At 36.3% G+C, this 18,636-nt stretch overlaps 1 protein-coding gene across 1 annotated transcript; it reads left to right on the top strand.

Annotated features, from left to right (window-relative positions):
• The first annotated feature begins 650 nt into the window (after positions 1 to 650).
• On the top strand, positions 651 to 4,170 carry LOC112000487 (uncharacterized). Its single transcript, XM_065763931.1, has 5 exons — positions 651 to 736; positions 828 to 888; positions 999 to 1,103; positions 1,877 to 2,819; positions 2,897 to 4,170. Exons 1-5 carry the CDS (start codon positions 651 to 653, stop codon positions 4,168 to 4,170), a joined length of 2,469 nt encoding a protein of 822 aa, XP_065620003.1.
• The last annotated feature ends 14,466 nt before the right edge of the window (positions 4,171 to 18,636 follow it).

The following is an 18,636-nucleotide window of genomic DNA, read 5'->3' on the forward strand; positions in this document are numbered from 1 at the left end:
ATTTACCTAGAAGTCAGGGCGTGTGTTTGCATGGGCCTGAGATAGTGGGCCATCAAGGTTCAAAAAAAATATCTGGGCCAAGTTTTAATGAGAAGGAGGCTGCTCACACAGGTCCAGCAAAAGGAAAGAACACTTACAAAGCTCGTGGGCTGCCTAGGAGTGACAAGGTGGTGATCCAACATGAACCTATCTTGTCTAAACGGTCAGTACATGATTTTTCAAAAGATGAGGAAGAAGGTGTGCATGGGAAGAAGAAGAAACAGAAGTGACAAATGCAAAAATGGTGGAGGCTGGTTTCCAGCCCTGCCGAGCACAATGAATCTCTTAGCACAGAACTACCGAGGGCTTAGGAACCGCCGTGCAAAGAACGAGCTTGGTGAATTTATACAAGCTAAAGATCCTAAGATTGTGTTTCTCTCAGAGACATGGTCAATAAAGGCACCAATGAAACAGATTAGAGATAGATTGGAGTTTGTTTATTGTTCCAAGTGATGACCGGAGAGGAGGACTAGCTTTATTATGGAAGAATAATGTTACAGTATGGGTGGATAGTTTCTCAAAGTACCATATCGATGCCATTATGAACGGTGGGTCGGATAATGCATGGAGGTTAACAGGTTTTTATGGGGAGCCAAAAACAAGTCGACAACATGAAGGTTGGGCTATGCTTCGTATGCTCAGCTCTAAACCAAAACTACCTTAGTGTTGTATTGGGGATTTCAATGAGCTTCTTGAGGTGAGTGATAAACGAGGTGGAGCGCTATGATCCCATGTGCAAATGCAGTCATTCTAGGATGTTTTGGACAATTGTGGATTTGTGGACTTAGGTTTTTCAAGGCTGGAATTTACTTGGCATGGGTGAAGGAAAGGAGAGCTGATTTGGGAGAGGTTGGATCATGGAGTTGCGAACTATGAATGGATGGCCAGGTTTCCCCCGGGTAGAGTGCAGCATCTACACTGCTACACTTCTGATCATAGACCGCTTTTGCTCTCTTTAGATTCAAATGGAGAGCAGCAAATGTGGTGAAGGAAGCCTTTTCGCTTTGAATCGATGTAGGTGTCAAACCCGAGTTGTAAAGCCATTGTTGCAGAAGCTTGGGCTGGTCCACGAATAAGACACCTATGTTTAATGTTACCACTAAATTAAAAAAAAAAAAAATGCAAGAAGCGGCTAAGGAGATGGAGCAAAGAAACTTTTGGGAATGTGAAGACACAAATAAAAGTAGTTAAAGAGAGGTTATGGGTGGCAGAGGCAGAATCTTTACAAAGTGGTGACCAAAGGTTAGTTGACAACCTTAAGGCCAAATTGCATAGCTTGTTGGAGAAAGAAGAAAAAATGTGGCATCAACGTTCAAGGGTGCAATGGCTTCAATGTGGTGATCAAAATACACGTTTTTTTCATGGTACAACAACTTGTAGGAAGAGATAAAATTTTATTACAGGGCTTAGGGAAAATGGAATTTGGCAAAGTGAGGAGCAATGCTTTTCGGGTTTGCTTACAGATTTTTATGAAAAGCTTTTTACGTCATCAAACCCTCATAATATGGACCAAATAGTGGATGGGGTACAGGAGGTGGTGACAGATTCCATGAATGTAGATTTGACATAACCATAAACAACAGATGAGGTGGAAAGGGCAATAAAGGAGATGGTGCCTTTAAAAGCTCCAGGGCCAGACGGGATGCCTCCACTATTTTATCAAACCTACTAGTCAGATGTAGGTATGGATACTACCCGAGCTATATTATCATATTTGAATTCTGGTTCCATTTTGAAATCTATCAATCACACTTTTATAACTTTAATTCCTAAAGTTTGAAACCCGGAAAAAGTGACTGATTTTAGACTGATTAGTCTGTGTAATGTGCTGTATAAGATTGTAAGTAAGGTGATTGCCAATCGCCTGAAGCCTTTGCTAAATTCTATTATTTCTAATACACAAAGTGCTTTTATAGCTGATCGGCTAATCACTGACAATGTTCTCGTTGCCTTTGAGTCTTTGCATCATATGAAAACTAATTGTACAGGGAAGACAGGTTTTATGGCCCTCAAGTTAGATATGAGCAAGGCCTATGATAGGGTGGAATGGCCGTTCCTTGACAAAATTTTGCTAAATATGGGTTTTCAGGAGTCATGGGTGTTTTTGATCATGGAGTGCATTACCACGGTAACTTATTCAATAATGGTGAATGGGGAACCAAAAGGCTTGATAATTCTGTCAAGGGGTTTAAGGCAAGGGGACCCTATCTCACCTTATCTCTTTCTGTTTTGTGCAGAGGGCCTCAATGCTATTTTTCAGAAGGTAGCAGAGAATGGTGAAATATATGGTTTTTCTATCTGCAAAAATGGGCCAAAACTCACCCATTTATTCTTTACAGATGATTGCTTGTTGTTTTGTAGATCAACCTTAGAGGAATGTGAGAAGATTCAGGAGTTATTGGCATGCTATGAGGAAGCCTCGGGTCAAATGGTGAACAAAGAAAAAACTACTCTGTTTTTCAGTAAGAATACCGATGTGCAAGTACAAGAAGCAATAAAAAATTCTCTTGGTGTTCTTGCAATCCAACACTATGAGAAATATTTGGGCTTACCCTCTTTTATTGGTAGAAATAAGAAGGCTTGTTTTACACAAATCAAGGAACGGATTTGGGCCAAGATGCAAGGTTGGAAGGAGAAGTTGCTCTCACAAGCCGGGAAGGAGATCATGATAAAGGCTGTTGTTCAATCTATTCCCACTTATTCTATGAGTGTTTTCAAGCTACCAATGGGGTTGTGTAAGGATATTGAAGCTATGATTCACAAGTTTTGGTGGGGCCAAGGTGAAAATAGGAAGATACATTGGATTAATTGGAGTAATTTGTGTGACTCAAAATCCATGGGAGGTATGGGCTTCCAGGACATAAGTGGCTATCTAAAACTATACCTGGGCTGGTTGTGTCTCCTAGACCGAATGCCAACCTTAATAAGGTCAGTGATTTGCTTCTACATAATCCCAGGCAGTGGAATCTGGATCTCATAGATAATGTATTTTATCCTTGGGAAGTGGATGTAATTAAAGGGATCTATGTTAGTGAAGACAGCACTGAAGACAACCTTATCTGGCCCCTAACTCCTAGTGGTGATTATTTTGTTAAAAGTGCCTACAAGATGTTATCAAGCGCCAATTTGAACTTCAAAGCTAGATCATCATCTTTAGAAGGTTTGAAGGGGGTGTGGAAAGGGATTTGGCAAATCCGTGCACTGAACCGTGTTCGTCATTTCCTTTGGAGAGATGTAAAGGATCCACTACCAATGAAGATGAACTTCCACCAACGACATGTAGTGGGGGATGCTCTTTGCCTTCTCTGTGATGATACTCAAGAATCTATACTTCATAGCCTGTGGTATTGTGAGCAAGCTCAAGTAGTGTGGCGGTCATTGAGGAGTTTTGCACCACTGTATGAGAAACATCACCGTACATTCATGGACCTGTTTAAAAGTGTGTTGCTGCAGAACTCCAGCTTTCATGTTGCATGGTTTGCAACCATTGCGTGGTGTCTTTGGCAATGGCGAAATATATTATGGGAACACCAACCGACGTGGCCACTGTTGGATGTTGGCCAACGAGCACGCAACCTGGTGGAAGAGTTCTTGGAAGTGCAAAAACAAGCTTTGAAGCCGAATATCAATCATCCCCTAGTCAGGTGGACCCCACCTCCAAAAACTATTTTCAAAGCAAACTTTGATGCAGCCGTGTTTGAGCATTTGGGTCTAGCTAGGTTGGTTGTGGTTTTTCGTGACTCAGGTGGCAATATCATAGCGGCTTTAAGTCTGAAGATCAAGCTACCGCAAATGATTGAACTGGCGGAAGCATTGGCAGCTAGGCGAGCGGTCACTCTTGCAGCAGAACTGAGTGTTTTCAAGGTCATGGTTGAGGGGGATTGTATGCGAGTTGTACAGGCTTTGAATGGTCATGGGAGATGTCTAACTATGTATGGTCATGTGATAGAGGAGATACGTCGACTGGGCTCTTGTTTGGAATTTTGTAGTTTTCATCATGTAAAGAGGGAGGGAAATAAGTTAGCATATTCCCTTGCTCATAGAGCAGTTTTATCTACAGATATAGATGTTTGGGTGGAAGAACTACCCGAGAACCTGGAGTCTGTATTCCAAGGTGATTTAGCGTTGTAATTTGTCGTTTGTTTTCTTCTGAATAATAAAGCTTTTCTTACCTTTTTCTCAAAAAAAAAAAAAAAAAAAAAAGGATCTTTCAATGATTGAAGAAAAATGGCAAAGAAAGGTGAGAATCCCAAACAATGAAAGATATAGACGAAGAAGAAATTGCTGAATTTAGAGAGTGCTCCAAGGTTCGTTCAACAAACTTCTAGTTAGAATAATAAGCTTGTAGAATAATAAATCTAAAAGTGTATTCAATATCGTGTTGTTTAAAATTTTAAATGAGGTATCACTTTGTCTATTATTAAGTTTATGAAATAAGTCTTAACCATGAAATATATCTCCATTTCAAATCAACATTGCTGATAGCTTAATTTGATTAGGTGGGTGCTTAGACTATTCCCTGTGTGTACCTAATCTAGGAATTTAAAAAAGTAATCACCAAAATATTGACTGGAATAAAACGTAAAGTGTGATTGTATATAAGTGAAGAGTGATCCTTGATCCAACCAATATAAATTAATATTTGAAATTTTAAAATTGCAAATTGACGTTGATTGTGAAAAATAAAATAAAATGCCCTGGCTCCCTAGCAATTTTGTAGAAAACGTTTCGCTTGAATTTTTGTTCAGTTCTTTGGGAATGCCCTAAAATGGGATGAAAGACTTAGTGAATATATAATTTAGTAGTCATAAATATTTTTGAGAAAACATTTTCTACTAATTACTTTGATATCTTTGAAAAGTATCACTAAAATTTCTCATGATCTAGAGAGTTAGAGACGGGGTTTTTTTAGGCCTAATATAAGGCTGTAATGATGTATTTTTTGTTGTGATATTTTAATTACAGTTTTTTTTTTTTTGGGTTACATTTTATTTATTACTGGTTAAAAAAGTAAACAAATAAGTAACAGCAAATTCGCTTAAAATAAAATTCATAGTGAATTTTTAACATCAATAGTTGGGTAGCTCATCCCTTATTTCTCTATTTTAGATTTTGAGTAGTAGGTTTATCGTTAAGGTGGTTTGTGTATATCAGAAATCAAAGAAACAAAAAGAAGAAGCTAGATTAGACAGACCAGAAGTTACAGAAGTTGCAGAAAAGAATGAAGGCTAGACGACAAGTAGCTTAAGCAGCAGTTTTGACTACATGCTGCTTAGTATATATATACAATGTTAGGGCTTGAGGAATTGTATTGTGTGAGAAACCAGTGTAGTGTTACAAGACTAGTGCAAATACAGTAGGGTGCTGCTATTGTGCTACTATTGTAATCTCCTTATTTTATAGTGGAACTTTCTCTGTCGTTGTCTATGGATGTAGGCATATCGTCGAACTACGTAAATTTTCTTTGTCTATTTTTCTTTTCTCTTCTTTAATCTTGCGTTAGTGAGTTTATTTTCACAATAGTTGTCAATATTGAAGATTAGCCAATACTAAACTTTTAATTTTTGTTTTCTTTGAGAATAATCAAAGGAATTTTAATTTGTTATTGAGTTTTTTTAGAGAATAATTATTAAACTTTAGTGGAGCCTTGCACACTTGTGAATACTTCTTGATGTTTGGCCATTGTCTTGTGTCTATCTCATATATTGGGTTGATATATATTAGAGTAATTTCTCTAATTCACATAAATTACATTAGTTCTTTTTTCTTTTTCTTTTTTAATTTATTGTTTTTAGATAGGTAGGTAAGATTCAAATCATAGACATTAAACACTTCAAAAAATGTCATTTACTCATTACTACTTAACTATCATTTTAACCCTTTTTTACCTTCTAAAACAATGCATGGATTGAAATAATCTTGTTTCTCATAGAAAGTCAGAGATACACAACATATATTTTTTTTTTTTTGGGTTAAAGTGCACAACATATACTTAGTGGTGGGTATTTAGCAGTATTAACAAACATTAACAAGTTTCTTTAATGATTTGTTTTTAATTTATTTTATTTTATTTTACTATCCACGTGAATTTCATTACTGACACTGAAGGGGACTACTTGATTTAGAGTTTTAGACACACGTTACTAGTAATCAATCGCCAAAAACCTTTTGTGCAATTTTCTTCCCAAAAAATTAGGTAGAAATGCAAGTTACACCATTAGAAGTCAAGTCTCTATTAAAAATTTAGGTAGAGATGCAAGTAACACCATTAGGTAGAGATGCAATGGTGCTTTAATAAATGTGCTGTGCCTAGCCACAATAATAGCTCTATCAAGACCCCGGTAGTAGACGTGATATTTTCTTGGAGTCCAAATCTTCTGTCCCACTTTTCCTGCTCCACTCTATACTCCACCAATAAATACTTGTCACGTGTTCACCTAATTAATTAAATACTATCATTATTGACTTATTAATACTACAGTTATTAATTAATAGTAGTATTTAATTAATTAGATGAACACGTGGCAAGTATTTATTGGTGGAGTATAGAGTGAAGCAGGAAAAGTGAGACAGAAGATTTGGACTCATTTTCTTGACCATCACGTGATGTAAGGTTAATGAGTTCATACTAAGAATCCTTTTTGTTTTAGGGAAAAAAAAAAAAGAAAAAGAGTAAAGTGACTTAAAATGCAAGTTATTTGAATTGAGACTTGGTAAATTGCATGGTCCATTCTCACAATGATGGGACTATTGTTTCCCTGTTTTAGTCTTCAACAACCACCCTCTTTCTCGTGCATTTTTTCAAAGGAGCTGTTTCTTTCACACAAACTACCTAATTTCTTTAATATTTTATGTTAAAGAGTTTCCCCCCTAACTTCTCCTAAAGCAAGTTACAGTGTGTTGTCTTCATAATCACAAGGCCCCTCATCACAATTTTTGTACCCATTTTGCAAAATTCTTTATTTTGGCACCAGATTCCTCCTTTTTTTTTTTTTTTTTTTTTTTGAGGGCCCCTGATTCCTTTCTTAAAAAGACTTAAAATGCAATTTAATTACTAGAGTCCACTGGAGTCTTGGTAATTGCATGGCCCATTTTTCCAAGGAAAAGGCACCCATTTTTTTCCCTCTAAAAAAAAGTTACAGTATCTAGCAAAAAAATAAAATATAGGAAACATTAACGGATAAGCGTTCGGGTATTTAAAAAAACATCTATTTTACACATTTAAAATATATTTTTATCTATTTTACTATCTTATTTTACAATTTAACCAATATTTCAGTTCTTATTTTTTATCTCAATTCATTTATTTATTCATTTCTCTCTCTTCCTTCCCACCCTTTCTCTCTCTTCCACTCCTTTTCTATCTCATCATTTAAAACAAACCAAATAAAATAAAATATTTTTATTTTACAACCATGCTCCAGTAGTTTGTATATATACTAAGTACAAACTTCCTGCTCATAATTGCTAGAAAGTTTTAGCAATAACAACCACATAAAGCATGTTTTGGACCTCTAAGAATGTAAAATAGCAATTTCAAGGGTTTTACACCCTCAATGCTAATGCCCTAAGAGAACTTGTATATGTGCTTGTATAATATGTGTGTGTGTGTGTGTGTGTGTGTATCACATTTTAGCTAATTCAACATCAAATCATGTGAAATTGTGTAAAAATACATAATTGCTATAGTAATTATATAAACTAGTCGAGGACCCGCGTGATGCGTGGATAATGTTGTAAACTACTATATGAGAAGGTTATGTAGAATGTATAAGATAAGTTAAAATAATAACATTAAGTAACACCTTTTTCCCATTACACAAAATAAATTAAGTTAAATTTACCAAAATTTCTCATGATCTAGAGTCAAAGTCGGGGTTTTTTTAGACCTATGGCTATAATGATTTTTTTTTTTTTTTGGTAATATTATATTGACAGTTTTTTTTTTTTGGTTACATTTTATTTATTACTAGTTTAAAATGTAAACAAACAAGTAACGGAAAATTCACTTAAAATATAATTCATAGTGGATTTTTTAACATCATTAGCATGTTACACTGCTAGAGTCAAGTCTTTTGTGCATTACGGATGCCCTTGGGGCAATGGTTAACAATCTATTTAAAAAAAGTTTTTATGGAAAAAAAAAAGTAATTAATGTTTTGACAGTTTTTTCCATTTCCCATAAAAGAAAAAGTAATTAATATTTCAATGCTAATAGATGCCCTTAGGGCAATGGTTAACAATCCATTTAAAGAAAGTTTTTATGGGAAAAAAGAAAAGAAAAAAATAATTAATGTTTCGACAACTTTTACCATTTCCCATAAAAGTGGTGTCAAAACTTTCTTAAAATGAATTGTTAACCATTGCTTTAAGGGCACTTGTTAGCATGACCCAAAATGAAACAAGGTCAAGCGTCCATTGGAAAACAATGCTTATAGTCCCTCTATTTAAATTATGAAATATGTATTTTTAAAACGCTCTTGAAAAATAATGCTCATAATCTCTCTATTTAAATTATGGCATATGTATTTTTAAAACACTCTCAGACAATATATAGTATTCTTTTCTCTCATATTCATAGTGAATTCCACCATGAATTTAAATTTAATTAGATCGTTTCATCGTAAATGTGAGAATCTAAAAAAATTGGTAGCAACCTCTAATAATAATATCTTGGTTGGTTGGATGCACTTGGTCATTAAATAGGGCGTGTTGAAAGTGTGATGCGTTGACAAACTTGCCTAGCTACTACGGAATTATTACAGAAGAGAAGAGATATGGTCGTTTTTAAATTTTAAGTATATGACATTTATCTTATGAATAATTTATTTATTTTACTTGTATATATGCTTGATCATGCTAGTTCAGATTGGTTGCCTGTCTATTCTCAAAAAAAGAAAAAAAAAATGGTTACTTGCTTAGTTCGGTAGCTCATCCCTTACTTCTCTATTTTAGATTTTGAGGAGTAGTAGGTTTATCGTTGAGGTGGTTTGCGTAAGAAGAGTATTACGATTTGCATTAATAAATGTTTTTTTTCTTTTTTTTTTGAGCTTGCATTAATAAATGTTAGAAACTAGTTTAGTGATTATTGGATTGTTTAAAATTTGAAGTTTTCTAACCGTTTTGATTTTCTAAGAAATTTACTTTTGTTGTTGTTGTGATGTGGACGTAAATTTTCTGTCTATTTTTCTTCTCTCTTCTTTAATTTTGCGTTAATGAGTTTATTTTCACAATAGTTGCTGATATTGAAGATTAGCCAATGCTAAACTTTTAATTTTTGTTTTATTGAGAATATTCAATGTCTATAATCAGAAACGAAGGAAAGGGGAAAAACAGAGCAACCAAAACCAAACCCTTGATGAAAAAATACCAAAGGATGGCGGAGTGGCGGTGGCTGCGGTGCAGCACCGCCGAGCCAAATGATGATCTTAGCATGGAACTGCCGGGGTCTTGGATCCTCCCTGGCAGTTCGGATTCTCACCGACGAGGTGAAAGCGAGAGATCCATTGTTGGTTTTCCTTGCAGAAACAAAAGCAGGGGAGAGCAGATTGAAGGGTATTCGACACAAAATTGGGTACACTCAGGGTATTACGGTACCCAGCGACGGGAGAAGCGGAGGTTTAGCACTGATGTGGAAGGAAGGTACGAAAATTTGTTTCAAAAGTTGCTCCAATTCGCATATTGATGTTGTTGTGGATGGGGAATCGGGATCAACACCATGGCGTGCTACTGGTTTCTACGGGCAACCTGATGCCGGAAAAAGGTTTATCTCTTGGCAGTTGTTGGAAGTTTTGAAAGAGCAATGTACGATGCCGTGGGTAGTGTTCGGAGATTTTAATGAAATTTTACACCAAGGTGAGAAAAGTGGTGGTTTAGACAGAGATGTAAAACAAATGGTGGATTTTAGGGAATGTTTGAGCAGATGTGAGCTTCATGATTTGGGATATTTTGGACAACACTATACTTGGTGCAATGGGCGTTTCGGAGACCAACGAACTAAGCTCAGACTCGACAGAATGGTGGCTAATGAGGCGTGGAGGAGAATCTTCCCTCAGGCAAGTGTGCAGCATGTGTCTTTGTCCATCTCGGATCATTGTCTATTAGCATTGTCCATCAAACGAAGACAACCCCAGAAACCAGCAAAGAAGCGTTTCTTTTTTGAAGAGATGTGGACTAGGGAGGAAGGTTGTAGGGAGATTGTGGAGGTGGCATGGGACCCGTTGCGGGTTGATCCTGAGTATAAGGTCTCTGACAGAATTAAGTGCTGCCAAAACGAACTTCAGAAGTGGAACTGGAAAGTGTTTGGGAACGTGCATCAAGTATTGAGACAAAAGAAAGAAAGACTCCAACATTTAGAAGCTCAGGGCAGCTTACATGGGGAAGCAGAGGAGATCCAAAGGGTTAAGAAGGAGATTAATGAAAGCCTGATTAGGGAGGAAATCATGTGGAATCAAAGGTCTAGGGCACTATGGATAAAATGGGGTGATCGTAACACTCGTTTTTTCCATGCGACGGCTAACCAAAGGAGGAGGAAAAATAGTATTGTGGGATTGCAGGACTCGAATGGTGTTTGGAACGAAGAGAAGGAGGGAGTTGAAGGGATTATTATGGACTACTTTACCTCAATTTACAGGTCGGACCAGCCAACCAGCTTTGAAGCTAGTCTGAATGCAATATCTAACCGGGTGTCCACAGATATGAATGCGGAGCTGATTGCTGAGTTCAAGGCAGAGGAAGTGTGGAGTGCTCTTAAGCAAATGCATCCCACTAAATCCCCCGGCCCAGACGGTATGCCCCCTATTTTCTTTAAAAACTATTGGGATATTGTAGGTCTAGAAGTAACAAACTGTGTCCTGAATGCTTTAAATTCTGGAATTATGCCTTGTGGAATAAATGACACTTATATATGCCTTATCCCAAAAGTGAAGTCCCCTCAGAAAATTACAGAGTTCCGACCCATAAGCCTGTGTAATGTCATATACAAGATAATGTCCAAAATTCTTGCTAATAGACTGAAAAGAATCCTGGCAGTGGTGATTGATGAATCGCAGAGTGCTTTCGTACCTGGGAGGCTGATAACGGACAACGTTCTTGTGGCCTTCGAAACAATGCATTGTATCGATCAAAGGAAAAAGGGAAAGGAAGCATTAATGGCGATAAAGCTCGACATGAGCAAGGCCTACGATAGAGTGGAATGGGTGTACCTAGAGGCTATGATGAGGAAAATGGGGTTCCATGAGAAGTGGATCTCGCTCATTATGATGTGTGTGACCACAGTGTCTTACTCGGTATTAATAAATGGCGAGCCAAAGGGGAAGATTATTCCAACAAGGGGACTGCGCCAAGGGGACCCAATATCTCCGTACCTGTTCTTATTGTGTGCTGAAGGATTGTCTGCCATGTTGAAGAGGGAAGAAAGAGTGGGTCACATAAAAGGAGTTGCGGTTAGTAGGGGGGCACCGAGGATATCACATTTACTGTTTGCCGATGACAGTATTGTTTTCTGTAGGGCAACTGGTGAAGAATGTGACAGGATCATTAAGGTGCTAGAAGACTATGAAGGAGACTCGGGGCAAAAACTAAATAAGGAGAAAACTTCCCTTTTCTTTAGTAAGAATACAAACAGGGAGGTCCAGGAGCGAATTAAGGAGAAGTTTGGAGCTCAAATAGTCCAGCACCATGAAAAATACCTAGGTTTGCCTCCTCTTGTGGGGAAGAACAAAAGGAAGGCCTTTAACCGCATCAAAGACCAAGTAGGAAGGAAAATATCGGGGTGGAAGGGTAGACTTCTCTCTCATGCGGGCAGAGAAATACTCATCAAGGCAGTAGCTCAAGCTACGCCTACTTATACGATGAGTTGTTTCAAAATTCCGGACTCTTTGTGTACGGAACTGAATTCGATGATGAGTAGATTCTGGTGGGGACAAAAGGATAAGGAGAGGAAGCTGGCTTGGGTCTCTTGGGAGAAAATGTGCACTCCTAAATCAGATGGTGGGATGGGATTTAGAGATCTTAAAGCGTTCAACCTAGCACTTCTTGCAAAACAAGGGTGGAGAATTAAGCAAGACCCACACTCTTTGGTACACAGAGTATTTAAGGCAAAATACTTCATGGATAGTTCTTTCGAAGAGGCTCAAGTGGGGCGAAGACCCTCCTATGCATGGAGAAGTATAGTGGCAGCAAAGCCGGTCATAGACAAGGGCTCTAGATGGTGCATTGGAAATGGAACAAGTGTTCGCATCTGGAAGGATAGGTGGATACCAAAGCTGGAATCCTTCAAAGCAACCAGCCCACACGCTGACCAACAGGATGAGGAAAGGGTCTCAAGCCTCCTGGATACAGAGAGAAGGTGCTGGGATGTGGTAAAGGTGAGATCCACGTTTCTTCCCCATGAGGCAGAGGCAGTTTTGAGCATGCCAATCAGCTTTCGTTTGCCAAAAGACTCCATAATATGGGCGTGGACTCCGAATGGAAAATTTAACGTTAAAAGCGCCTACAAGGTAGCTCAAAAATGGTTAAAAGAAGGACAGTGCAGGTCTGATGGGGGGAGCAGCTCAAATAACGCGGGTTTGAAGGCAATGTGGAAGCTTACTTGGCATTTGAACTGCCCAAATAAAATAAAACATTTCTTCTGGAGGGCTTGTAAAAACATCCTACCCACAAAGCTCAAGTTGAAAGAAAAGGGAATTGGGAGAGATGATAGATGTGAGATATGTGAACAAAGTGAATCCTCGGGTCATGCCTTGTGGAGTTGCAAATCAGCTGAAGAAGTGTGGAGCAACACAAAGATCAAGCTGCCTTATTTTCAGGACCCTCCAAGGGACTTTATCGATATAGTTTGGGCAATCAATGACACACATTCGGGGATCAACTGGGAGCTGTTTGCAGTGACAGCTTGGAGCCTATGGAACAATAGGAACAAGGTTTGCCATGGGGAACAAAGCAAGAGGCTCGATGTGATTGTGAGGGAGATAGCTGCATATTGGAAGGAAGTTCAGGAGGTTAAGCAAATCCATGTAAGTCCTTCCATCCCTACAAAACCGCCTTGGACCCCTCCTAATCGGGGATGGTTTAAAGTCAACACAGATGGAGCTATTTTTGAAGACATTGGGTGTTGTGGAATTGGGGTGGTTATTAGGAATGAGAGGGGTCAACTGATGGGAGCCATGAGCAAGAAACTTGAGCTGCCTTTGGGTGCGTTGGAAACTGAAGCTAAAGCTATGGAGGAGGGAATGCTACTTGCGTGGGATTTGGGGCTGAAGGAGATCATCATGGAATGCGATTCGGAGCTGGTGGTGAAGGCCCTTGGTGATCAGAGTTTGCTGCAGATTTCCATCCAGAAAGTATTAGAAGGGATTAAAGAGGGGCTGAAATGCTTTACGGCGTGGAGGGTAACACACATTCGCAGGAGCGGGAATGCTGCTGCTCATATCATGGCTAGGAATGCCAAACTGTTGAACCAGTGTAATATTTGGGTAGAGGATATTCCACCCATAATAGCTGATCAACTTCAACGTGATGTAATTTGTTTGAATGTTTCTTCTTTAAATGAAATCTAATTACATGTTGTTTATCAAAAAAAAAAAAGTAGAAGTGGAAATTGGAAATCACCAATAATGCGGTCAAACTGGGCGTGCTTCATTTTGTTTCTTTTATATGTAAATTTGTATGAGTCTTTCTCAAAAGTAGGTTATACCAATCATGCACTGCCAGAGCACCAATTGAGAAAGTAAAAGAAGAAATCAAAAAAGAGAAAAAAGTTTCGCAGGACAAAGAAAACCTCTTAGTACATCAGACCCTCTTAGAATGCTAATTATTATTTTGAGAGAAAGAAAACCTATTAACTTAAATGACAATAAATTAAAAAAAAAAAAATTAAGATGAGGAATATTGGAGAGGAAACTAGCTTTGGTAAGACGAAACTGTCTTTATTGGTATGCTGCAATTGTTTTGGAGCTTTATATCTTCCTTCTCATAAATAATAAGGTAAGAGATTTTCCATCATATCAATTTGGAGAAATTTTTTTCAATCCACTATATAAAATTTATGAGCTTACTATAATATATTTTTACTAACATACTTAAAAAAAAAAATTATAATCAATACTTTATTCAATAATTATTTGACATTTTTAGATAACATAATAATTATGTGATTGTTTTAGATGACTAATAAGTCATATGATAAAAATATAGGTAGATGATTATCCAAACCATTTGGAGAGATGGCTCCTACTCAACTACTAGATTGTCTTGCTCCTCAATATATATATATATATATATGGTTGGGTTCAAGTTACACCTGGTGTAACTCTAAGCAATATTACACCACTCAATATTTTTTAATTGGATGTGAATATTGGCAAATCCACCGTTAGATTACATCATCTTCATATATTCTTCATGCTTGCAAAATTTTGAGATGATCAAAGATTAATAGTCATGTCATCAATCAATTGTTAAATTTTAAATTTTTGCAATTTAAAATAATACATAAAAAATGAGCTTATAGATCAAATTGTAAATAGCATCTGATTGATATGAAAATTGGCATGCATGTTAAGAACATATAGAACATGTAATTTAACAGTTGGATTTTTAAAATATTAATTCAATAACAAGTTATTGAGTGGTGTAACATTACTTAGAGTTACACCAGGTGTAAGTTGAACCTAACTGATGTGCATGAAATATATACAATAAAATACTCACATATCTACATATTTAGCCTTACTTCTATGTTATTTTATAACTGATTATATAATATCTTTGTGTTGTAGATAACAAGGGTTTTACATGCAAAGTGGGGCTAGGCCAATTGAATCAAGTCAATTTACATCCAGCCAGGCATGAATATTAAATTTAAGTCCAATTGGAGTAAGGAATCAAAGGAAATTTGCACCAAATCCAAGTCCAATTCGGATTAGGATTCCAGCCTGCACATCAGTTAGTATTTTCAGCATAACTTTCGGCTCAGATGTCCAATCGAGATGATTCAAGTTGGGCTGGAAAGTTAACTTAAAGGACTACAAGTTTGTAGTTTACCAGAAGCCCTAATTCTGACGTTAAGTGGGCCTAAATAGTCGGTTAAGTAAAGCCTAAAAGTCTGGAATTTTCTCCAAACGGGAATTCAACTTGTAATAGGATTCATTGACCTATTTAAAGGCTTTTTAGAGCAAAATTCAGGGAGGCTAGTGCTAGGGCTGAGATGCAAAACAGAAAATTGGAGCAAGAGGCAGTGCCGCATGTGGCTTCTCTGTAGCTTTTCTCCATGATAACATTGTGACTATTTCTTTCTCTATTTTATTTGTCTAGTTTAATGTTTAGTATTTTATTCTTTTGTTTTATTTCAATTACCATGAGTAGCTAAATTTATAATTAGGGTTGAGGATGAAACCTTGTTAAAGATTATTAGTAATATTTATGTGATTTAATTTTTCCCACAATAGTTGTTCTTTAATGATTTAAATTGTTCTTACTTCATATCAATTGACTAAGATGAGATTCTAGATATGAGTTCAATCATGTTTTTCTCATGATTTAGGATTTGTCTTAATTAATTGAATGCTTGGTTTATTAATTCTTGATTATAAAATTGGATATTGTTTGTGATTTGTTTGTCAATGGATACAAGTTATGATTTGATTTTTAGAATTGGATATATCTTGTGATTTGTTTGGCTACGGATACAATTGATGATTTGGTTTTATACTTAAGAAGCGAAGAAGAACATGCTTTTGATTTTTAAAATAAGGATTTTAATGAGGATATTTTCCATGATAGCAAGATTGATTTCTAGATTATCATGTAGTGAGTTGGGAAAATTAATGATCATAAATATATGCTGATATGACTTACAAGGTGGATTCCAAAACCTTAATTCCTTTCCTTTGATTGTTTTCATCTTTTTATTGCTTTATATCTTTTGCTTAGTTTAACTATTTGCTTAATTTTATTATTTGCTTAGTTTATTTAATTTCAAAACAACCAATTTTTATTAAACTAGATTAGGATTAATTTGGTTAAGGTTTAATTAATTTTCCTACGTTTATTCAAGTCCCTGTGGGTTCGACCTCGTTCTTGTCAAACTATACTTCGGTACGGTTCGTACACTTGCGAATATTTTAAAATTTCACAACACTAACCCTATATATATATATATATATATATATAAAAGCTACAAGACTGTCTAATGTAATATGCCCTCTCTAAACATGCCAAGAGAGTACTATTTTCACTTCTTATTTTGTTGCTTTAATACCCCTAGGCCCTATCTTGTTTAGGTGAATCAATTGTAAATCTTTTAGGTGCTGTGTCGAAATGGCACTCCTAATTTTGAATACTAAAAATGTGGAAGAATTTGTTTTTAAAATGTAAAAAAATAAAAAAACTAATTAACAAACCCGGAAAAAAAAAATTGAAGAAATTTTTATCTAAAGGTCAGTGTATTGGTGAAATAAATATAAAATTTTGAATTCAAACTGTAGCATTCACAATTTCTACATTCTGTGGTAATGTAACCTGTTTCAAAGAATCATGTATTTGTATAAAACTGACAGGGAGTATGGAACTACCCCCTTTGAATAGCCATTTGATTAAAAGAGCAGTGGACAATTTTCGAAAGGTTTTATATATATATATATATATATATAAACCCCTTTATCACATAATTGTGTCGTGCATGAAGCACTATTTTTGTGCTTCTTATTTTGGTTTGGTCAGGCATGAGGCAGCAGTGAGCCAAAACTTGCAAGCAAGATTACACACTTTTTTACTTACACGTATTTTTACAAAATAAAAATAATGTTACTAAAATTATTTTACCAAACTGATGATGCTGAAAATCTCACCAGTGCGTTGCACGACGCATGTACGCTCAAAAACAACACCTGCACAATAAAAAAGAAAAGGACCTCGCAGAGAGCACCGGTGTGGTGCCGGCCAATTTCCTCTCTCTTCCTTTTTTTTTTTTTTTTTTAATATATGCATTTTTGTAATGAAAAGACATAATCAACTTTTCCTAAAATAAGTTACACTATTCAAAAATAAATTAGAGCAAGTTGCAGTGTGAAGTCTTGGACTCTCTCTCTTTAATCACAAGGCTCCTTTTCAAAAAATTTATTTTTGGGGTCCCATTTTGGTATGTCGTGAGTCTCGTGACTCCTAAACTATTAGGGACTTGTGTCCAAAGAGCCAAACATGTAAGTTTTCCAATGAAAATGGTGAAATAAGGCCATGATGTGATTACAAAGACTTGAATCTGTAATAACTTGCTTTTGGACAAGTTGTTAGATTTCTTTTCCTTATAAAAATGGAAAAGGAGAATGTAGTTAGCCAGACTTGACATGAATAACTTGCATTTTACTCTTTACTATTTGCTAGGACATATGTGGTTCACATGTTAAGAACATATATCATGCTTTTATATAATTGGCTAATCTTTTGACAAAACGCACTTTACTTGTATTTGAGTAGATTTAAGATGTGTTGAAATATTTCAAGAAACTATGTTTTAAGATCAAGTGTTGAAGCCTTCAAGTTTGTTCAAGATTCAAGCTAAAAAGTGCCTGTCATTAAATCTCGACAGCTAACATCTATTGAGACCTGTAGAGCTGTTCAGCCCCATGGCTCGACGGCAACTCGACAGATAGGGTATCTGTCGAGGTTTATGAAAAATAGAATTTAAGTTCTGTTTTGACTCTAATCCGTGTTTATGTGTTTGGGCCTTCTTTTCTCCTAACCCTAGACATATAAAATGATTGTTTCAAGGGCCGTCAAAGAGTACACAAGTTGCATAAGTATTGAGCAAAGTCTGTTCAAGTAATATGTGACTAGAGACAAAGTCTTGCCCTAGTTCATCTCTTATGAAGAAGTTGTTGTGTATGTGTACCTTTGGGTTTTGTAACCAAGCATTTTCTTGATCTTCATTGTGGATGAACTGAAAAAATTTGCAGTCAACAACTCTTTCTAATTGGTGATTCAAGTCACATACTGGGATCCGCACATTAGTTAGTCACGTACTTGGGAGTCGTGCATCAAAAGAGGAAATTGTCACTACAGAACAAGTCCAATTGGGTATTGGGGTAAGGGTTCAACTGTAAGTTGGTAAGGTACTTAGAATTCCTTTACTTGTAATTGCTTATTGTGATAAAGTGGAATTTTGGAAGTGGTAACCTGAAAATCACCCGGTGGGGTTTTCGTCGTCAGGTTTTCCCCATTCGTAAACAAATCACCGTATTATTTATTTTCCACTGCATAATTAGTTTATTGGTGATTTATTTGTGCTACCACGCATTTGCATGTTAATTAACTTAATTAATTCATTTGGCTAAATTAATTGGTTAATTTATCACAAGGGGTCAATTCGTTTTTGGCTTATCACTATTCCTATATTAAAAGAATTAAGGGTCCCAAAATAAAGAAAATCAATCATGTGAATTTAGAGACTGGTCTGTTTGGGATTTGCTTATTTTGCTAAAACTGAAACCTTTTTGCTGAAAGTATTATAGATAAATGTAAAAGTTAGCTGAAATAGTACAGCGGGACCCATGAATAGTATCAAAAAGTGTAGTAGGGCCCATAAATAGTAGCAAAAAG

This window comes from Quercus suber, unplaced genomic scaffold (genome assembly GCF_002906115.3).
Source record: "Quercus suber isolate HL8 unplaced genomic scaffold, Cork oak 2.0 scaffold_533, whole genome shotgun sequence".
Taxonomy (NCBI): Eukaryota; Viridiplantae; Streptophyta; class Magnoliopsida; order Fagales; family Fagaceae; genus Quercus; species Quercus suber.